Source organism: Halyomorpha halys, unplaced genomic scaffold (genome assembly GCF_000696795.3).
Source record: "Halyomorpha halys isolate HHAL.00 unplaced genomic scaffold, Hhal_1.1 Scaffold4.1, whole genome shotgun sequence".
Lineage (NCBI taxonomy): Eukaryota > Metazoa > Arthropoda > Insecta > Hemiptera > Pentatomidae > Halyomorpha > Halyomorpha halys.
In genome coordinates, this window is record NW_027116287.1 from 1,020,086 (window position 1) to 1,044,675 (window position 24,590).

Sequence of the window (24,590 nt, forward strand, 5' to 3'; positions counted from 1 at the left end):
TATATATAAATATATATATATATATAATGAAACCAAAGAAATGCTATAATTTGGAAAGGAAGCAACATTTTTAAAAAAAATTTAAATTCCAATGTGACTTTAGCTTACTCATCGATGAGAGCTTTAGATAAAGGTGGGGTTCTATTCTGCTTAATGTTGGTAAATAATGAGTGCATTCTTCAGAAATATGTTTAATTGTAAGAGTCGACTGACAATATTGGCATGTTGGAGGTTTCTGGTGAGGACTCTATCCTAAAGCGGGTTAGAGCAACTTCCTCCCTTCGGCAGCTGCGGTAGGATGTCGACCATGAAAATAATTTTCATGAAAGTTTACAACGGGCTAGCGTTAATACTTTTTTTATTATGAAACTGTTTGGCACTTGCGAAATACGTTATTTCGATTCTAAAACCTGTACCACATTTGCGGCCACTAGTTTGATGATAATTAAATAATTAAATCCTGTGGGAGCAAATTTAATATTGAAAGAAATACAGATAAGATATTATTAGCTTTTATGTATTTTGTTTAATGATTAATTTAAAAGACTAAGAAAGTAATCACGCGTTATCTTTACATCATTACATTATATTGTAAAAAGTGTGTTTAATTTTTTTTTTAACTTCTCTATTTTTAATTGACAACTACCGATATCAAAATGTGTACATATACTTAATGGTATATTTATTTAGGAAGTTTAAAAAAAAAATTACGTAATTTTTAAAACATGAGGTGTTTATTTAACCGAAATAAAAAAAAAAATCTTATCTGCATTTATCAGCGGATTCCTGATTAAAAATATCATATGTACAATAGTTTTACGGCGAAAAGATATTCAGTTTATCCATTACATATTAAAACCTTTTGTTTTATAATTATACATATAATTAGTAATATATTGAATATATAATAATAATTGAAAACAATTATAGTGTTTATTTAATTATTTCAAGTTCAAGGAAGAAATTATAGTTTACCTCACGTGGTTTTTATATTTTTTAACTACATTTGATTGGAATGTAGGCATTTTTCTCTGCTTATTTTGTCGGACTAAATCCCTCCTACTAGTTGTATATATGTTTGTATCTAATTTTTTAATATTATTGTTTCTATATACTTCTCATGCGGTCAATATTTGACTAAATTGTTGGTTACTATAACTGGATGTTAATAATAGTATTACTGATGTTTATATTAATTTTTAAAAACTTTAAATCGGTTTGGACGCTAAGTGGTACCCGAAAGTGTGAATGGGGGGGGGGGTCCTTATAATGTAGGCACTGCTACCGCCCCTTTTGGCCAGTGGTGGAATCTAGCATCACCTTTAGCGCTCTCTGTGGGGAGAAGAAGAGACTAGGGGGATGAGAGAGCCTTCTTTTCTTAGAGCAGCAATTTAATTTCTTCCTGAGCTTCATTGTAGTAATGAGTGAGTAGAGACATTTTGGAGTACCTCCCGGCAACAGAGGAGAGGGGAAACACAGGAATGCGGAGAAGAACAGTAAGCATGGAGTAAGTCGCCATCTTTCCATATAATTCACACTACCGCATTCATCATCAATATTAATTATGTTTTATCTTTCATTTCAATTAATTTATACATACAGTTCACTAACTATATCCAACAAGCCAAACAATAGCGGATTAGCGGCTGGCCTTAAGTTGAAGCCACACTTCATACAGATGCCTACCCCTAAAAAACAATATACATGTTTGTTATTTTATTATCCATTATTATTATTATTCAAGAATTATATTGAATTAATTTTAAACTATATATTGGTTAGTCTCTTCCTATTTTGAAAGATGCTATGCTATGAAAAAAACATTATACTAACGCTGACAAAATGAAGCATATTAGTAAGAATACGTATCTACTTGATAGAGACGTTACTTCATGATTATTTAGGGACTAGGTGCTTTGCGGGCAGAATCTTTATTCCTGTAGATAATCCCACTCCCTCAGATATCAAAACAGAATGTGTATGAATGTACAATTCATGACAGTGGAAATTCAGTGTAATATAATATGATATTTTGTAAAATAAATTTTACTTTATTTTACAAAATAATTTAAGAAGAAGAAGAATTTAAAATTAATTGATTGGATTAAACCCCATGAACGATAAAACTTATATCTTTTGCTTATGGTGATCAATGATTATGTAATTACATTACATAATGAGGATATGAGGTGGTGATAGATATCCTGAGGCAGAAATTAACAGTATATCAGTTATAAAATAAATAAAAATATTAAATGCATATAAGTATATATAAAAAGTTTTTAAAAAAATTTAAAGGACGGTTCGGTTCTAAGGTCGCTGTATGACCTTCATGTACCCCCACACGTTCTCTGGCCAAGCTTAGCACTGATAAAATTGTATAATTGTAAAATATGATAAATAATAAATTTATTATGGAACATTACATGTAACAAGATTATTAAAAAAATGTTTAATCTATTTTATATACATCTAGAAATTGTAATTTTAGTAACAGAGGAATAAAAATAAATCACTGCTTTACTTGAAGGTATTGATATTGCGATCTTCAAAAATATTACTACAGGCAAGTATTTATTTATCTACTGAAGTTACTCTATAGACTATCCCAAAGTCAACTTCTCAAAAAGTTATGACAGTCTAAGGTACTACCTATAGAATACGTCAAATATAGAAAAAAAATTTTTTTTGTTTATTCAAGCAAAGCAGCAACATAATGTCCATTTTATTTAATTTTTTGGTAAACTACCAAAAATTCTATTTCCTCTATGTTGTTTCTTAGATTTTTCTAGTTTCTTAAGAAAGTCAGAAAAGTATACTCTTTCAGACTGGTATAGTTTCGTACATTAATTTAGAAACATATTTGATAAATAAAAGATATTTTTATGGTGATTCTATATTTTTTTTCTACAAAATCAGTTATTGTTGGTTTTCATCTTATAAACAAATGAAGATTGTATTATGAACTTAATATGAAAAAGTACAAATAATTATTTTTTCTTTTAATTCAAGTCTTTTTGCCTAAGATAGTTTTATTGAAACTAAATTGTTAAAAAAATTAATGAAAAACTAATGAATACTAAAGTTAGCCTATTACTCAAATTAGAGATTTAAAAACTATTGAAGTAAATTGAAGAATTTTAGTGCTTTTTTATACAGCTCTTAAATTAATTGAATATTTTAACGAAATGGGGAAAAAAAACTAGTATAAAAATAAATAACTGAGCAGTAAGCGTCTAGCGAATTAATAGGTCTGTTCTAACAACCTCCTATACCTGCTAAAAACTTTCAGACGCATGCGCAATACAGATTTTGGAATGGAAAAACTGTACTGCGCATGCTTCTGATTTTTCCCAAGTCATTGGAACAAGCCTAATTTTAACTAATCCAAATTGTGTGACTTAAATATTATCTGTAAATACAAATTTGGTTGTTAAATAGCTTGATGTAACTTTTTCATTAGAATTTATTAATCAATTTAACCACTTTAAGATGACTCTGTACTATTTTTCGGTGATCATAAATTCATAGGTTTGTTTTGGTACTGAACCTAATGAAGATGTGTTTTTGGGTTGTTTATCGCGGGTTTTAATCGAAACCTATCAAAAAGAAGGTAAATGAAAATAAGTAAGTTGCATTGATTTTTTGAAAAATTAATGTTTTATGTTTTGATACAAAATTACTCATTTGAAATTACAAGATTTACGACTTGCCTTTTAAGTAAAATAAGATTAGAAAACATTGTATGATAATAAATTTAAATGACTAACAAAAAATAAAAGTGTAAAAATGTATAATTGACTTATGTGAATTAGAAGATGTGCTGTATTGAGTTCAAAGAAATCAAAAAGTTTTTTTCAACTATGCATTTATTAATGGCCAACGTTTCGACTCCCTTTAAAGGGCTGTTAATCGACTTTTGTTTTACTTTAATAATAATAATAATAATAATAAAGGCTTAACGAACCCTCAGGTTCGATGCCGATACCACCAAACGCTCTCTGCATACATCCTTCCAGTGATGCCCCTCCAAACTCAATTCCACTAATTCAGTTTTAACGCAATCCTCCCATTTACATTTCGGTCTACCCCTCGGACGTTTACCCGTTGGTTCAGTGTTTATTAATATTTTAGGGATCCGCTCGTTACTAAGTCCTACAACCTTACACGCCCATCTTATACGCCGCAATGCTATAACTTGAATTATATTTACCGGGTTAGGTCTCTTAGTTCAGCGTTGTGTAATCTTCTAAATTCTCCCGTTAGTTCATCTTTTTTCGGTCCGAATATTTTGCGTAATACTTTTTTTTTCGAAAACCTTAAGAGGAACGCTGTTCATCCCTTAGTGTAAGAGGCCACGTCTCACATCCATAAAGAACAGTGGGAAGGATAATGGTTTTGTAAATTCTAATTTTTAAGTTTTTCGATAGAAGGCGCGAACTAAGCAGTTTCGAAATTGAAAAATAACAAGCATTCCCGCCTTCAACCTAGATTTATTTCCTCATCAATTTCGTTTTTTCTAGTTATTGTAGAACCTAAATACTTTAACCTATCTACCTGTTCAAACGTATTTCTTTGTTTAATTAGATAATTTATTTATTATATTATATGATTATGATTCCGTTGTTATAAAAAGCCCGAAGAATAATTCATTTATAAGCATCCGTTCCAAATTTCCCTTCACGTCCCATACCTTCGCCTTGACGCTGTTCCATGAATCAATTTGGTTTGGATATCTCCAATTACCAATTTATATCAAAAGCTGAAGTATCAGGGCACTTTGAATTGACGCGTTGACTGAATTTAGAAATGTAAATAGTTGGTTCTTAGTACCTGGGCCCGACAACGGTTTGATACGCATACTCTAGGATGCGTATGGTTAGAATGCTTGCATTAGAATTTCTGTATGTATTATTTATTTTAAGTGTTAGAGTATTTAGTTTACTAGTCGTTTCCGCCCCTAAAGATACGTCTACATATTTATCTATTCAAATTTAGGCCCTTTAAATCAGTAGCTCCAAACCAGTAATCCGTTAACCCGTGGTAGACCGAGAGAGGTTTAGGAGTAGGGCGCCAGAAATTCCATGATGATATATTTAGTCTGGAATTATTGTTAAAATGGTCTTATTATTTACCTCTCCTAATGTTTTAGTAAAAGTTAAAATATTTTAAAAATTAATTGTATTATAAAAGTGCCTTAGAGTGTAGTTTTAAGCAACCTAGTGTTCTAATATTCTCCAAGGGAACTGTTTTTGTCCAAAGTTAAAAGTCATCGAAATCAATGGTTAAATCAGTTTCAAGATTGTATATTTTAAAATGATATCAATCGGTTGTGAATAAATTCTTTAAAACCTTCAATCTTAAATTTATCGATTTAATTTTTATTTAAAAAAACACAAATGAGGAGTTTTTAATCAAAAGCTAATAATATATCCAAATCTAAAAAGTAAATATTTCTTTTTCCGAATCAGGTTTTACAAATTAAAATTTTCAATCAGAATTCAACCTTCCTGCATGAGATGCTCTTATAAAAAATTTTAAATAATAAATTTCCAAAAGTAAATATATATATTCATTTTTGTTAGAAAACTCCTCAAATATAGATTTATAAACAAATTATACGTCTTTAATTTGTATTAAATTATTAATTTTTGTAGTCTTTAAAATGATATTGTACTAAGAAATATTTGATAAAAACTTAAAAAATGAATGTTAAATTTAACAGTTCTATGCAATTACATTGCAGTTTTTTTTTTTTATAATATGAATTATTTTTATAAAAATAAAATAATATAATATCTCTCTGTTATGTATGAACGTTTTTAGTTCACCATTTAATATTTTATATTACTCTCTCGAATTGAACACCTTATTGAACAATTAGAAAAACTTAGAATTAGAAGTCGAGTTGAAAACTTAATGCCTGAACAGAAATTAGTGGTACCTCACTAGTATAATATATTATATTTTTATATTTTATTAGTATTATTATTTATAATATTATATTACTATATTACAATAATATTTTTATATGTAATATAGTATACACAATTATTAATATATATATAAATAATTGGAGTCCTATTCTGCCTAACCATGGTAGGGGGTCAAGTTTTTCATTTTGTGGGACCGCCACTCAATGAAAAAAGTCAAACAAACAGGTTTGTTGTCTGCTATGCTTTCTTCTCTGGAACACATGAGCTTGTTTGTATATACCAATGTTTGTTTGTTGGTTTATCAAGAATTTGTAGGTTTCTGTATTTGCTGCAAGTATCAAATGTGTGGATCCGGCTCAAAGTTTAGATAGTGAGTTCTGGTATAATCATCATCCTCGGCTTTGTTAAGACTTATTTATTGTTTTCTTTATCTGTCTAATCATCTTAACAAGAAGGATCGTGCCACAACTACAATTAGCTAAGCTACTTTTTTACTGATTCACTACTCTCGTCTTACTTCACCTTCATACTACTGTCATATTGCAATCTTTATCATGATCTGTTCTGCGGCTTACTATGTTACGTTTCCTTTTATGTCAGACCTTCGAATTTAAATCTTAAGTGCCCTGTTGACTTTCAAACGCTTCCTGTACGGGGGGAAAAAATATAGAAAAAAATGTTTTGAGTCCTGAAACTCAGTCAATACCTTACACACACGACCGTTATTCGGGTTTAATTATAGCAGAAAAGAGAAAGTAAATATATACTGTGGAATTCATCAATGGAAACCTTTTAAAAGTCGTATTCACGCCATGTCATTATAGTTCAATTAGTACGACAATAATTTTTATTGATATTTTTTAAATATTTTAAAACAGAGGGTTCTTTGAAATTTAATTTATACATATGATCGATAAGAAGAATAATCTTAAGAAAATTATAAATTTTTTTTCTAACTCAATAAACAATTGCATCAATTTATGTATTCTAGTTAATTACGAGTATGTTAATTTTAGATAAATATCTATTTATATAAATACTCTCATGAATCTTTTAACTATTATATGCATATATATTTATCTATTTAGGAACTGATTAGCTAAGTATCTCCATCTATTTATTTATCATTTCACTGCTGGAAACACATTTAATTTTTTATTGTTCATTTTATAGATGGGATCTATTTTTTTGTAGTATAAAATAGGTAGTTTATAAGTTTTTGTGTATCTTGTATCTCTCGTAGCTTTTTCAATTTACTTACTTTTCTTTTCTTGTTTGATTTGATTTCATTATTTTGATTTAATTTTTTATATTATTAATAATGTTTAATGACATTAAGATGTTTAAGCGTAAATTTTAACTTAACACACATTTACGGCAGGAGTGTTTAAAACTATACATATTGTTGGTCAACAAAAGTTTAAAAAATCGCTAAAAATCGAACCGAATTGTTTTGAGAAAATCGACAAACCAATCGAATAATCAAATTAAAACTAACATATATTTTAAAATTAAACTTTAATATAATAAAAATGCATAAAATAATCTAATTTTAAAAGGAACATTGTAAAAAAATTAAATTTGTCTGGAGAAGAGGAAATTTACAGACATAACTATTAAGATGAAAGATCTAATGAACCTAAAAAAAAAAAATTTCAAAGCAATTTTCAAATTTTAGCAATTTTAGCGGGGCAGGTTGGCTGGGTAGGATGGTTTTCAGTGTTACGATTTTTTTTGTGAGATTGTGACGTCATGCATTGACCAATACTATTCGATTAACTGTCTGTTTTAAAGGTACGATAAGTAACTCCGTTTTCCAATTGTAGCTACTTTTTCAATTTTACGTATCTTGTAAGACGTCGTATTTCACTCACTTCTGATAGTTGCCATGCCAAAAGGCTTTTATAAAATTACAATATTTTTAAAAATATTTTATTAACATTTTCTGAAATTTTATATAAATTATCAACAGTGCTTATCACAAAGGAGATAAAACTTAATATATATAATACAGTTAAAACTTTTATTATATGGGAAATGTGCAAGTCCGAACTCGGCACAGGTTTATACTACATACACACATTTTTATATAGATGTTATCTCTTTTTTCTAAACCCTTTTTATCTATATATGATTCGTTTTCTGTGGAGCTTTATATATATTGGTGGCTAAATCGCGGTCGTGGAAGAAGGAACGAGTTAGTAATTCTATAGCTTAGTAACTATCAATTGAATTAATCATTACTGATTTTAATCGAATTATGTATTTTTTATTCTTTACCATGCAGATTAATTGTTTAATTTTATGGGTTTTTTTAATTTCTTGCCGAGACATGATCTTAATTTTTGCTTGGGACAACCTTGTCATCAGTTATTTCTTCTCTTAAACCTTAAGAGCTTAAATAAATAATTGAATTCATTTTATATTATATTAAACAAATATAATATATTTAATTGCGATTTTAGCAATTGAATGAATCAATTATAATTTTAATAAATTAATGAAGATAAAACTCGCTGTTAAAGAAACAGGTATTTTTTAGTATTGGCATTAAAATAAACCAAAGTTTTTTTATATTAATTTTCCTTTCTTTTCTATTATACTATTCATAATGTATTTAGGAGGAGTTTTACATTAAATATTTCCACTTCTGAACCGATATTTAAAAATTTATTATTGTAATATGTAATATAGATAAGATAAATTTTCATTAAAAATGTTAAAAATTATAACACCTATTGAATACAAAAAAATTTTAATTTTGAAATAAACTGAATAAGTTTCTGGTATAAATTTTTGATTTGTCAAAAAAATAAATTTCAGAACTTGATTAACTTTTGATAGAAATATCATATTTGAAAGTTTATAATACGTATTTTTTTAATAATAAGATTATATTATTAAAATAATAATCCAGCGAGCAGAAATTCGCTTAATGGGAGGGGGGCCGGTAATTATGAAGGACGGCGAACAATTTAAATGACGAAGATGTGAACCGGCCTTGGCCGCTGAAGGGCAACTCGAGGACACAAGTTCTTAGCTCATCGCTTGCCAATATCCTCGCATTACTTAATCATCATACTTCAAGTGTAGAAAAGATGGGTAGCTGATCCAAAAGCAGCTTTAAAATACGATTTATTAATTCAGTTTGAAAGTTGGATTTGGCTTGGGATTGGTGTATATTATAATTAAAACAGTATTATAACTTACTTAGTTAGTATTATTAATTTTTTAAATTTTAGTATAAATACAAAATTTTTAAGAATTAAAAAAATCATTATTAGTATTAATTACTTACTTTAGTAAAAAAATAATACAACTATCGAGAAAAAAAAAATAGTACTCGAAAGTGATCTAGTTATTTGATGATTGTAGGATGTTGGTCCGAATGACGGTCAAGATAGGTAAAAAATATTTACTATATTATATATTAATATACTTCCTTCAAAAACTACAGCTAAGGAATATCCGTTTGTTGGAGTATTCAAATTTTATATATACAATTAAAATTTACAAGTTATATTTCAAGTAAAATATAGCTAATAAAAAAAAATAAAATGAAAAATTCTGAATTTGGTGATGTGGAACTAACTGTCTACCAACTATTATATGATTAAATAAATTAAATAGATATAATCTTTTCCACTACCACTCTTGAAAGGTCAGGAGTTCATTTTGAAGGAAGTACTGTTTCTTGAAGAATGGTTGGGCCAGGAGGTGATTTATTCATGAACACACCCAACCCTAAAATTTTTCCCAAATTTTACCTCTTTTATAGAGGCTTAGTGTTGGGTGTGGGTAGGGCTCCTTAACCCACAGGGTTGACTCATGGCTGAAGTAAAAGGATAAATAATTATTTTTTTAGTCAGATTCAAACTCAGACATTCAAAACACAGATTCTGAGCTATACCGCTCCCATATGTGTTTATTAAATAAATTCATATATAGATTTATAATAAAATTTTATAAATAAAGAAAAAAAAACTAATAGTGAACAATTTTAACTGTGAAATTCATATATCATGTCTTATAAATATAGAAATGATTAAACGCAAACAAATTTATTTAAATTTGCCGGTACATAAGTTGTCTGTGCGGGGACAGTCGCATCCATGAAAATACTAAAATTATTAGTACGATTTATATTAATGTCTTAAAACAGCTTTTACGTTTAATAAAACTGTAACCTGTTAATTTTTTTTTTTTTTATATCAGGTGTATCTCGAATGACTAATTCAGTTAATATGATTTTTTCAGTTTTATTTTATATAGAAAATTTCTTCAAATATTTATTTTTGTAGTGGGTTCACTACTTTAGTTCATTACTTGTATGTATAAGTAACTCTGTCATAAAATTTGAAGATTATGCAATTTTTAAATATATACGTATACTAAATTCATAGTTAAGATTTACATATATTTTTATATATCTGCTATTATTAAATTTTATTATTTTTTTTTTGTTTTAGGTAAGAGCTGACCGGTGTTTTTCAATTTATCTTCTATTATACAAGTAAGAATTTAAAATATATTAATGTTAATATACTTTTTCTCTTAGACGTTTGGAAACTAAAACCATTAATTTGTTAATAAATAGGTTAAAACTTCGAGTTTTTAATATTTTTGATCAAAATACAGTTTTGCAACTAGATAATTTTGTACTTCAGATCAATTTAATTTGATTTTAGCTATAATTTACCAGTTTTTCAGTTATTAAATATTACTCAATTTGGCGTTTATAAAATATTTTATGTTTTATAAACATTTTTGCCTGCTGTTTTAAATGTATTTTTTAGTGCAATGGACGTATAATTTAAGTTACTGTGTTGAGTTTAGATAGATAACATGAGTAGTTTTTATTTTCTAAAATATAATTACTCGCAATAAACTAATAGATAAATTTATAATTCAATTCAAATAGAAAAATAAATTTTAATTGTGGTCATATTATTAATGTTATGTATTTATGTTTTTTATCCATTGTTGTTTTGAAAGTGATACAGTTTCTATTCAGTCATTTATTATTTATTTTTTTCGTCTATCACAATAGTTCATTAATAAATATAATAAACCAAATAACCAATAAATATATGGCAAGCTTTTTTTTTTTTTTTTTTATTAAAAGTAAATGTTTTTAGACTGTAAAAATTCTACACCAATAATAGAGTTCGTTTATTTTTAAAATTTATATATCTCTCCGTCAAATAGATGTTATAAATCTATAATTTTAATTAAGATTTAACTTATGTTTATGGGATGTTTCGATTATAAATTTTAATAAGAACTTATATTGAATTTTAATTTTTTTTTTTGTTTGTTTTTGTTACTGTCTTGAATATATTAATGTGTTCAATGAAATATAAATAATTAATAAGCATAGAAACATATGTTTTGTTACCTGTTTTACTGATTTTGGGGATCTGTGGTTAAATTATTATGGCAATATAAAGATTATTGCCTTTATCACACTCACACTGTGAATATTACATCGAATGGTTACACCATAATGATGCTAGTGAAACATAATATTTATAAAGTTAGAATGTACCATATGATTTGGCAACTTTACTAAAGGATTATAGCACTCACCTTTCGAAAATATTTTAAGAAAACAAATATGTACGAATATATTTAATAAATTTTATTTATTTACATTTTTATTGTTACAATATCAACTACTATTTTAGCGAATAATTTTTTTTTCAATTTTATTTTATTAATGTATTTTTTTTTATTAACTGTTACTATGATATGAGCTAATATATTCTAATACAGGTATAATTATATTAGCTCAGTCAGTATGTACAGGAAAATATCACTATCGCTATGGATTGCCTTATATTCTATTAAAACAAAAGAAAGATAAATTATTATATAGAACATCCATAGTTCACTAGTTTTTTTTTTTTTTTTTTTTTTTTTTTTTTTTCGAATCCTCTAAAACAGAAATAAAATGTGAGTTAGTAGTGCATTACTGTGTAGAAAGAAAAAGTAATTCGTGTTGTGTCTTACCTTTTACTACCTTTGGTATTTAAAGGTTACCTGTTATATTTAATTTTACATAAGAGCTATCCGTTCAGCAACTATTTGAGTCCGGAGGTGAGGGACCTCCTCGTGTTATATCGCATATTATATATTATATGCGATATAACACGAGGATAATAAAAATAAAGATAAATAAAAATAAAAATACAAATAATAAAGACTACTAGTTCACTAGTAATTCGCACTAATTTATTTTAAGTAAATTAATGATTAAATTTCGAAGAATTTTAATTTAATAAAAAATAGTAGTGGTTTCTAAATGTTTAATTTAATTGATACTATATTTTATAAATAAAGAAAAAATAACACTTTACTGGTCTAAAGATTTTTTCACATTTTACTGATATGGTTAACGAACCTGGAAGTTGCCAATAATAATAACCATTACTTACATTTCTTCCTGCACTGATTGAACTACCTAAATATCTTAATTTAATAAATCAGATTTTCCACTACTGTCTTTCCATTTATGTATGTTTCTCACTTTTGAAACTAATTTGTTGCTTCAGTTGATTAAAACATTTTATAATTGGAAGAAAAAATTTTTATACAAAATTAGGTAAGTTATACTTTGGAAAATGGATTACTTTTCCTAAATATTTCTATAATTAGTAACTTATAATATTAATGATTAATATGCCATGGCCTTCCATGGATTTGTTTGTGTGTTGTATATGGATTTATTTAATTAATCACACAATCGGTGATTTGGATTTAGTTCAGTCTAGTTTAATTGACATAGTTTGGATAACGACTATATGTGCAAAAGATGCGTTTATTCCCAATATATAGCAATTGTATTGTGATGATTTATTTGAGTTGAAGGGCATTGTGGGTTCTGCACTTTAGTCTAAAGTCGTTAAACTCACACCTGACCATGTCCTCACACCGGAACGTCCCTCCCTGTTCTAATAATCCACTGGTGTTAGCTGCATGATTTTGACTGCCTTAATTGGACTCTGCAACGAACCTTACAATGCCACAAGGCAATAGTATGCTAGTATACATTTGTCATTTCTATTATGCATGTGTATGTATGTATTGTATAAATTATAAAGGAGGTTACGAAAAAAAAAATTGTGGATTCTGTCGTTTTTCCACTGTTTCAAAAAAAAACAAAAAATAAAATTAAAAAAAATATCAATGTTAATTACAAATTAGAAACGTTAAAGACAAGATTTGAGCTTTATTAAAAATAATAAATATGCTTTACTAATAATATTATTTCAAAATTACAAGAAATATAAGTCAGTATTATGGCAGCTCGTAATATAATTACACTAATTTAGTTTTATTTACTTGCTTTTCTTTTTTCTTCGTTGTTTTTGCATATAGAAAATTGAATCAATGTCATTTATACCTGTGGTATAGTTAAACCATTTTAATCACGCTATTGGACTTATTTAGAAAGTCAAAGTTTTTCAATCGAAAACTTTAGCTACAATACAGTACAAAACCTGTAACAAAATTAACAAAAAAGCAAAACTAGTATAAAAATTGTAGCTAAAGTTTTCATCGAAAAATTCTCACTTTCTAAATATGTGCACTAACTGTCCAAGTCTTTGTACAACAGTAAAGTAGCTTTTCACCAAAACTTACATAGACGAACCGTTAACGAACCACAGACTCAACAAAATTAGAACTTTAACTTTTACCCCAGTATTTGGCAACAAAAAACACAAGCCTCGAACAGTATAAAAATATATGTTAAGTGCAAAGATAACATTTTTTTTTAAATTTATAAACTTTAAATGTTATAAAATAAATACATCAGAACAATTAATAGATAATGAATATCTCTTTGTAATTTTTAAAGAATATTCCTGTTGATGAACGGTCTGAACTTAGAGATGTAGATAAATTAATAATTAATTGTTTATTATATCTATTTAGTTTATAGTGGTAAATAACATTGTATAAGTTATATGTATATATATAAATATATGCTTAAAAAATGAAAACGATTTCAACACTATTCTCCCAATCTTCACCAAACTTAGTATGGTTTAGGGGTCTGTAAACTGAACCAAAGCGCACACACAGAATCTAATTGAACAGATATAAGAACTGGAAATATAAAATAAAATATTTAAAAATTTTGTCTTTATTTGAGACTAATATTTCACCCTTATGACGGCATTGTTATCGTAGGTTATAATAACACACACACACACAAGACATTCAGCTTTCCAACAGTTGTGTGAACGCAGAAATTGGATACAATGCGAAGGAGTTATGAGCGACTATATAAATTAATGGATACCGAAAAAAAATAATTTTCCAAATAAATTAAGTTAAAAAAATTCTAGTTTTTAAATTATTTGAAAAATGGTATTTAAGGGTTTCAGACGATGCTAAAATCGAATATGCTTATTTCTAAAAAAAATATATATGTATTTTGAGCTACTTTACTTCATTATGTTTTTTTTTTTTTTTATTTTAGTGAAGAAAAAAAATCATTTAGTAGAATATGTAAAATTATTTCTTATTCTTGAGAAAGAGACGAATCGATTGTCACATAATAACCATGAAGGAAATGTGTACTTTTTGAGCGTCGCGCCAAAAGTGCTTAAATTTGTTAATATCATTTTTTATAACCAGAGAAATTGGAATAGCCTATAACCTACTTGAGAAAATCATGAACATTTAGCAGTAGGCATCCATCGCAGTCGGATTTTATGGCAAGGTATAAAATACGAACAAATATTGATTTTTATATATTAGATGTAAAATTAATAACAAATAAAAGAAGTAGCTTACTAGCCCTGAATTAAAAAAAAAAAATTGAACATCATAAATTCGTATCTTGAAAAAAAAATTACTAAAGTTTTTTATTATATGTATTTTTTTTATTCTTATTTTTCAAAGCATTGGTATTTTCTGTAATATTGTCAGCGTTAAGGAGCATTATTGCGTAGAGTAATCTAAGAGTCAACCTTTATATTTTCTATACAAAGTTGATCACCTCTCAATCAGTTTATATATACATATACAAACAATCAATATGGCGCTGTGTATATGTTTAGCCGCAAGGCCGCTAGTGGAGCCGAGAGAGGCACGTGGTCCTAAGACACACCTCTCTTACGTAACGAGTGTAAATGAGGTTGGACCTTGTAACCACCCCTAGCCGTTCACACTTCGCGCGCTTCCTATTTCTGTTCTCTCTCTCTCCTTTAATTATCTTAGCTTTCATGTCTGTCGCAGTTTTTCTTATACAACTGTTTGTAAACAACATACCTATAGCAATATTTGTTATTATTGACTTCACTGTTCTACTATTATTACAATTATCATACTATTTTAAATCATATGCTCAGTATTGTTAATTTGATAGGTCAATGCGTACATGGATTCGAGTGTGATTTTAGAAGATTGCTACGATTTTTCGAATCCATGCAAATACGATGAGGATTGCGATGACTTATTGGATCTGGACGACGAAATCAGCGATGAAGGAACTGGACGTGATAGGATATTCATAACTGAGTCGGGGCTCACATCACTTGTCGACTTGAGAGAAATTGAAAAAGATGAGAAAGGACAGAAGTATTATAGCATTTATGACGAGCTCTGGTACGGACAGATAATTTATAACGATAAGGCTAAGGCTTTGCAAACGTTAAAGGAGTACGAAAACGCGAGGCTTAAATGTTTTCAGAGTTTGGAAGGAGCTATTGAATTCGCTAAATGCGGGGGGAGGTTCTATTGTAAATTCAATTTCCCATTAACCGATAAGATATTCTGGAAGATGCCGCGGTCTCGAGATTTAGTGCATTTTCGAAAAGCTATACAGAGCGGAAATCTCAAAACTGTGATGGACTTGATAGACGAAAACCCGAGGTACCTCGTCGGCAACGGGGACACCCCTACTATCTTGCAAGGAGGCTGTCGGTACAACGCCCTCCATGTTGCTGCAATGGCGCGCTCTGCTACTGTTTGTTCATACATATTGTCGGTGGCTTCGGATATTGCTTTTGCGGAACGTTTGTATGGAAAAACCCAGAGTAATGAGCAGAGGGTAGATATATTGTTAGACTTCTATCTCAACATGCCGGACAAAGGTCATCACGAAACACCTCTCCACTTCGCTAGTAAATTGGGAGCACTGGACGTCCTCAAGGTCTTGATTTCTTACTCCCAGTGTGATAAGAATGTGAAGAACAAGGATGGGATGACTCCTCTTGAAGTAGCCTGCGCCAGGTTTCCTAATCATTTGGCGATCAAGAACGAAATAGCTGAGGCTCTCGGACGGCAGTTTTTCGTCCCACTTCTCAGGTCGAAAGACAATGCTATTCAGCCTGTAGTGGGTGCGCCTTGTACTTCGGAGAATCCTCCAGTTTGGTATTCTGACAGGCTGACATCGGCCCTTGAGGTGAAGGCAGTTGCTGGTCCTATGAGTGAAGAGTTAGCCCATCGGTTCAGAAAGAAGTGGAAGACCCCTCCCCGGAATCTACAAGGTTTTCCAAAAGACAGACCACATTTGTCTGACCCGGAGAAAGGGTTCGAGAAATTGGGAAGAAAATTGGCCGGCGAATTTCAGGTCGGTTGGAAGGAATATTGGAGTTTTTTAGATTCATTTGTTGACTTGTCCTCTAAGGAAGGTCTTTTAGAATTGGACGGTCACTTGAAAAAGAAATACGAGGCTCTGGGTGAAATCAATTCATTGCAACCAGTTTCACGAATATCTTTCTTATCAATATCGCAACTTTTTCGTTTCAAAAATTGTTTTGGACGTAAAATCGCTACGTCCAAAGACGAATCATCTGGTTTTAATAATTGCTCCATTATTACAGATTCGAACCCGAGAACACCTGTCAATATTTCCGAACATCGGCCAGAATATAGCGATAGATGTAATCCACTCAGCCCCGAATACAAAAGAGTCATTTTCAGTCCGATGGATACAAATAAATATTACGAAATTTTCGCTAAAAGAATCACTAATTCCTTAGTTGCAATGATAAAATCCAAAACGTTATTTGAAATAAGTTATTTCCAGAAGTTCTTGACCGGATGTTCTAAAGATAACAGATTCTGTGATATTGATTTGACACAGTCCCACTACAGACTATCTGTTTTTATAACAAAAAGGGTTTTGGATGAGCCGGAATCGCTACTGTCTGTTAGACATTCATTAGATCTGATACTAAGTCTTGAAACGAAGGATTTAGACGAGGATCCTGGTATTTTGGTATTTGAAGATTTGTTGAAAGTAACAGCTTGCATATTACAGAATGTCAAAGAAATGCTGTCCAACAAACGAGATATTTCTGAAATGGAAGGAGGAGAATCAACCTTAGGGAAACCATGCGATTGCAAACTGCCTTTAATTAAAGACAAGAGTGAGTCCTATTCTTCTCTCTGTCGACGTTTGTCTTTCAGTGACGCCGAAGATTCTTCAGAATCTGATGAAAGTTTCCATACAGCAAGAAGTAACCTAGAAGATGCGGAAAACTATGATGATCCCTCACCAACAACTCCACCTGGAGTGTTCATAGCGGGACATAGCCCTACTAAGGTAGACAAAGCCGTCTTGGAAGCTATCGAATCTGTTAGCTTGTGCCTTTCTGACTATCCGCATATATCCAGGTGGAAAATGTCTTTCCAGAGCATTTATGAAAAACGAGAACAATACAATAATGACCAGTAATTGTAAATTTCACTCCAATAATCATACGTAGTCTTCCAGTGGGTTTGAAATCAAACATACATTCTTAATTTAGCTGTATTTTTATATTTGAAAATATATGATCTGTTTGTATTAAAATTTTTTAGAATTTGTCGTGGTCTTTCTTGTATTTAGATCGATTTCGCAACATTGAAAATTGTAAAAGAATGTATGTTTCCTCTAATTTATAAAATAAAACAATAGATAAAAATACTGATTGATTTCTATTACTCATTATATTAATCGATACCTCGTAGTGTATTTCTTATGTTATAGTTATCCATCACCTTATTTGGAAAATAATCGCATATTAAGATAATGAAAGTCTGAAGTTAATAGATTCAATTTATGCCAATCGAGAATTTTAATCAGACTGGTTTTTATAAGTTACTAAACTTTGTAACATATTAATTATATGGTGCAACTTCCTAGAACTTGGCGATTAATTGCACCAATTATATGGAAGGAGCTGAAACGTGGCGAATTAATTTACTGAAATTATATTGATATATATATTTTAAAATGACCAACAAAAAATTTGTAAAATAAGTGTATCTATCTGACCAGTTATTACTAGTTAGAATTGATAAAATTATATTAATAATTATTATTTATAGAATATTATTCTTGCATGAAATTTCGCATATCTGAGGATATAATACATATTTATAGAACTTGTATGTTTCAAGAATTTTTTTATCACCTCTATTATTTGAAATTACTAAGGTTAACGGAAATGAATAAAATATCATCGGTAAAATGCCAAAGTGGTGTATTTCAAAATTTTTGAGGGAAATTATTGTAACAGATTTAAGGTAGCAGTATATTCATAAATTCCTACTTTAATTGATCATTTTATATTTTAAATTAGCAACAACACTAATTCATTATGTGATATTCCACTTTGATTTTGCACCGATGATATAACACCTATCAATTTTTCTTTTAGCCTTTAAAAAAAAATTATTACCTTATACATGCACCTATAAAATGCTCCAAAGCACATACTTGACGAGTTTTCAGACCTAAATACAAAACAAAAAACCTATAATTTTATGTATGTATATATAAAATGTGCTCCTTCCCCTTTCGCTACCCCCTCTCCCCGCCCCCCAAGGACAACACTTGGGGATTGTATATAAAATATAACTGAATTATTATAAATTATAAAGGTCCTTAGAACATAAATCAGCAAATAAATTGTATACCAGTTTTTAAGCCTAAGTATATTAAAAAACACGTAATTTTATGTATGTATATGTAAAATGTTCTCTTCTATCCTTCCCTCCCCACAAAAAAAAAGACAACGCTTGGGGATTTTATAGGAAATATAACTCTGAACTATAGAGATCCTAAGAAAATGAATCAGCAAATAAAGTCCTGTTTCAGACCTAAATATATATATATATATATAAAAATAAAAAAAAAAACACATAATTTTATCTTTGTATGTATACAATGTGCTCGTTCCCTTCTCTCCCTCCAAAAAAAAGGACAATACTTGGGGATTTTATAGGAAATATAACTCTAAATTATAAAGTTCCTAAGAAAATGAGTCAGCAAATGAAGACTTGACAAATTTTCGGACCTAAATTTAAAATTTGAAAAAAAAGCATAATTTAATGTATACATTTATACAATGTGCTCCTTCCTTTCTCAGCCTTGTCCCCCGCCCCTAAAAAAAATGACAATACTTGGGGATTTTTTAGGAAATATAACTCTGAATTATAAAGTTCCTAAGAGTCTGCAAATAATGTCTAGACCAGTTTCCAGGCCTATATATTAAAAAAAAATCCTTAAATAATTATTTTAAAAGATAGGAGGAATAATTTTAGATACTTTGGAAGTTGTAGAAGCTACTCATTGCATCAACATAACGTATCGGAACTTAATTGCTGATGGTTTAAATTCTACCTTCATTTAATTTATTAAAATTAAATAAAATGTAATATCGGTTAATAGGTTAAGTTAATAGCTCGATAGGTCAAACAAACGATATTCAGTGAATGGTTTGAGAAACCAAGTAAGTTTTCCTTTCTTTAAATATTATTTTCTGTGTCTTTCAATTTTTAGAATAATTTTATTTTTTTGCAAAATAAAACTGCTAAGTTAACTTAGAATTTAGTTTTAGAATTCGGTATTAGGCTGTCATTTTATTGATCATAACTCTCACAATTGATCTAAGATGGTGTGTTAGACCAAACCTAATTCTCCGTGACGTGAGTTTCGATCCGTTATTTGATGCAATGAGTTATTTCTCCATTGGTTTGATTTTTCGAAATTTCGAAAAACGTGTTTTATCCCCATTTTTTGTCTCGAAACTGGTCAAGACTTCCTTTGCTGACTCATAAAACTTCTCTGGAACGTTTTTGTTCAGCGTTATATTTCCAATATAACTATCATGGGCTATTTTTTTTTTTGGGAGAGGGGTATCTTGTTTTACTAGGTATAGATATAAAGTTAAAGTTTGAATTGAACTGGTCCATACTCCAATAAAAAAAAAAAGTCATTATTTTTCAATAAAATTTGGATTTATTTTTAAAATTTACTCTTACATTTGTTTTTTCTTGTTTTTTTTTATTTCCTTATTATTATTATTTAGATTTCGAAAAGCTTCATAATTGTCAAATTATCAATACCAAGATCATATAAAAATTTTTAACAATTAAGATTTTGAACAAAACTTTTTCAGGTATCTATTTTTTTAAGTAGTGAAATTTGAAAATGATGAAATTCTTACGTATGTTGTCAAGGTGTTTTATTATTTCCTCTTGCCTGATTTAGGGCACACCTACGGAGTGGTATTTTGGGCTATTGTGTTTTGATATATGTAAATAACGCAAAATAAATTTATATTTAAGGTGTATTTTTATTTTCGTAATATTTATCTTCAGATACAATACCATCTGACTTACGTAGGCTGAGTTAGGTAATCTTTATATTGCCTTCATAAATTCTAATAACTTTGAAGGTAGTCACTACCGATCACTCCACGCCAAATGGGAACTTGATGGACTTGACTTCACTTCATCCATTTTTTTTTCTGCTGTGATTCATGCTCACTTGCAAAAGGTGAATAAGTATTTTATAAGATATAAAGCCTAGAAATATTTCAATTTACCGATTAATGTAACTCTTATTAATTAATAAATGCAATCTGAGAAGTGCATCTTCAATTTAAACTTAACCTAAAAAAAGTTTAAAAAATAGTGGAAATTTCAAACATTTTTTTAATTATGAGTCCACTAATATTATTTATGTCTTTATAATTGACCGGTCACCCTTTTGCCATAGACATCAATCACACTAATAAATATTGGAGAAAGCACATCTCACTTAACCCATCAAATACATTCTTCTTTAATTTATATTCTATATAATATTTACGTGTGAGCTAACCTCTATATTTTAATATTCAATAATACTTTTTTTATTGGATTTATGTTATCAGGTCGAATCTTAAGAAATATTATCAGGTCGAATCTTAAGAAAATTCTATAAAAAGGAAAAAAAAAATCAAATAACTTAATTTTATCCTTATTTTATTTTATCATTTATTATGACCATGTTTATAAATTGATCACAGACAAGTTCATTTAAATAATAAAAAAACAGACGATTCATAGTTAAAACTGTTTTACATTTTTTTCAAGATGGCTTCTCGTATGTAATGGAGATTTCGTGAATAATTTCAAAACAACCGACCAAAAAATTATAACGTAATTGCTAATCCCATTTTTAGTTTTTGGGTCATCTAAATATAAAATTAAGCTGTTAATTTACACTTAGTTAAAAGCGTTTTAATTAAGTAAATACTGGAAAAATATTATTGATTTTGTCCTTAATTAAATAAATAATTATTAATTAATATTAATAATCCTCAATTGATTAATGGATTTTCGATTTTGTCCTTATTTAATTCTATTGTTTATTATAAACATGATTATTTATTTATCACATACAAGTTCATTTTAATAAACAAAAAACAGACGATTCATAGTTAAAACTGTTTTACATTTTTTTCAAGATGGTTTCTCGTATGTAATAGAGATTTTGTGAACAATTTCAAAACAAATGACCAAAAATTTATTACTTGAAATTGCTAATCCTATAATTAGTTTTTGAGTCATCTAAATATAGAATTAAGCTGTCGATTTAAATTTGGTTAAAAACTTTTTGATTAGGTAAATACTGGGAAAAAACTTCCATTTTTGACTTCTGTCCATTTGATGGATTTATTTATTTTGTGATTTGAGAATCCTGGAATGTTACAAGTTAATACGCACAGCCATCACTGGAAGTTCATGACTTATAATGTATCTTTTCTTCAAAATTATCTTGTTTCGATGCCATTAACACACAAGATATGTCAGGAGATGATTAGACTGTTAAAGCATTGAAGTATGATGTTTCGGGTGGGCATTATTGAAATATCGATATTTTGCCTCTTATATTCGATATTTTGTGCCCAATAATATTGGAATATCGATATTTTTCTTCTAAATTATCGATTTAAATTTAATGATTTAATTTTTAATTTATTCTTAAAATTTCTGTATCTTTAGATGAAATATCGATTAAATATTCTTAAAATATCTCTGCCAAAGTTCGATATAGATAATAATTAGAAAGTGGAATATCTTACTCATATTCTCTATCGAAAATAAAATTATATGTTTAATTTTTAAAACATCTAAAAATTTTCAATACTGAAATATTAATAGTTTCTTTTATTATCACTGCCATTTTTTTTTTTTCCGGCCAAGACTCCTATCGGAGTCCTATACTGCCTAACTGTATTTGGGGGTCAAGTTTTTCATTTTGTGGGACCGATATTTTCATTTTACCTCCGATATTCTATCCCTCATAAAGGCTCTCATCTAGCAAATAGACAAAGCAAGTCTCTTACTGTTTAATTACTTTTTTCGAGCAACACCATCATTGGTTAAAGGATAAGTCAGAATTTCTACTTTATCTTTCAGTATTGGTATCTGGTGGGGAGAACTAGTCCAGCAAGTGGGCTTCCTGGTCCTTTTTCTTAAAGTTGCTCCCGAGTACTAACCAAGATAGGAGTGTCTAAATTCATTTTTCGGAACCGCCCAGAAATAAATATTAGCTACCCCAGGTTGGAATCGAACCCATTACGACCGAACGCGCACAGCCGTTACGTCTCTTCTATATTATCTATAATAAAAATCTTTCTTTTTATTACTTCCTATTGAAATCATCTCAAAGTAGTCCAGTTCGTCTTTTGTTTTACGTCACTGTTAGCTGAAGAAGAATTACGACCTACGTTATCCTTTAAGACGAATATTTCGAAAACATATGCTTTGCTGATTTCCTTGATATAATTTGGCAGTTATTTCAGTGATCAAATACAAAACTTATGAAGTCATTCTAAAAAATATTATTTCCATATGAAATTCACAATGTCGTTTTCCTGACATTTGATTTTTTTCATCGTTTCGGGTCTCTTTATCATGGAATCTGTCAGTTTTTATATAGCTCCTTATTAATATCTTCAAGAACGTTTTCAGTTTCTAAAATATAATTCATGCGAATTTCAACGTCCCTGAAACTTTACGACCGACTTGTCATTCAGAAACTGGATCTTCACAAATGTCGATTCCGTTTTTTAATACAATAAGTCTATTTCATATTTAACGTAATACAAACATATTTAACTGTATTAAGTTTTAACTTAAAAATAAAATAAAAGCAAAGTATGTATTAAGTCTAAGAATTCGTTTAGAGCGTCTACATGACATACATTGCTTCTTCTATCGTCCAAACGGTCAAGGTTATCTTAAATTGCAACGTTTAAAATGATTCATATCATTCCATTTTTCAAAGCGTGAGTTGTGTCCAGAAGGAAGTCATTATAACACCTAAGTTATAACTTAGGTTATTATGCAAGTAAAAAAAAGAAAAGAAATTAGACGGCCTCTCGTATATAGCTTATCTGACGTGGGTTTGAGTCCTGGTGTCAAATGATTTTTTCCTCCATGATAAGGCATGGTTCATTCAGCCTCATTAGAATAAGAGATACGAGTTATTTTTAAAGTGACTGGTCTTTGAATGAATCGTACGTGATATAATTTTTATTTTAGTATTTTTTTTTTTTAAACACAAAATTACATGGTTAATGTAAGAGGTAATTTTTTTTTGAACAATTGATTATGGGAGGCTTGTCTCGTACAACAGACACCCCTAACTATATACAATGTTATAAATTAAAAAAAAAAGATAAAAATAAATAGATTAAAATAATAATTATTAATAAAAGATAAAAGTAAAGTTAATAACAAAAACAATGACATTTATGGATTTAAAAAAAATAAATGACTTCTAATGGAAAAAAAAAGAAAGTGAATTTAAGAAAAAGATAAAGAGAAAAAAAAGAGACAATAACAGAACTGATAAATATATAACTTATAACAGGATGTTCTTCCTTCTGCAGCCTGGGCTTCAGTCTTCGGGTTGTGGTTAAGATACTATATGTTTGTATTTGCCAAATTCGATTTATAAAAGTATCGTAGTTTAAATCTATTTGAAAATTTGAATAGAATATAACACGCGTTTCGTGGTCATTCGTTGTTAAAGTATTTGAAATCATTGGATAAGTTACAAATTTTATATTTTATTATGTTTAAAGTTAATATAACCAAAAAAAATGGATTTACTATAACTGTCAATATTAATTACTGTCACTGTATATTTAAATAAAATATTCATGCTGAATGCTCTGTTTGTCTATGTTTTTAACACTAATCATACCAAGACTTAATATATACCTATTTCTACCATAGCGGGTCAAATGGTCAAAAAACCCGACTTTATGTTTCATGCTTGAATGTATGAAATATGGATGTTAGGAAGGAAATAAAAATATAAATTAAATTTATTATAATTAAACAAAATAGTATGTTGAGCATTTCTAT

At 28.8% G+C, this 24,590-nt stretch overlaps 2 protein-coding genes across 3 annotated transcripts in view; both read left to right on the top strand.

Annotated features, from left to right (window-relative positions):
- The window catches only part of foxo (forkhead box, sub-group O), a 318,297-nt gene that overhangs the window by 99,375 nt on the left and 194,332 nt on the right, over window positions 1-24,590 (top strand). The gene's annotated exons all lie outside the window — the stretch shown is intronic.
- On the top strand, window positions 14,941-17,860 carry LOC106689640 (ankyrin repeat and LEM domain-containing protein 2 homolog). Its single transcript, XM_014434778.2, has one exon. It carries the CDS (start codon window positions 15,328-15,330, stop codon window positions 17,629-17,631), a length of 2,304 nt encoding a protein of 767 aa, XP_014290264.1. The 5' UTR covers window positions 14,941-15,327; the 3' UTR covers window positions 17,632-17,860.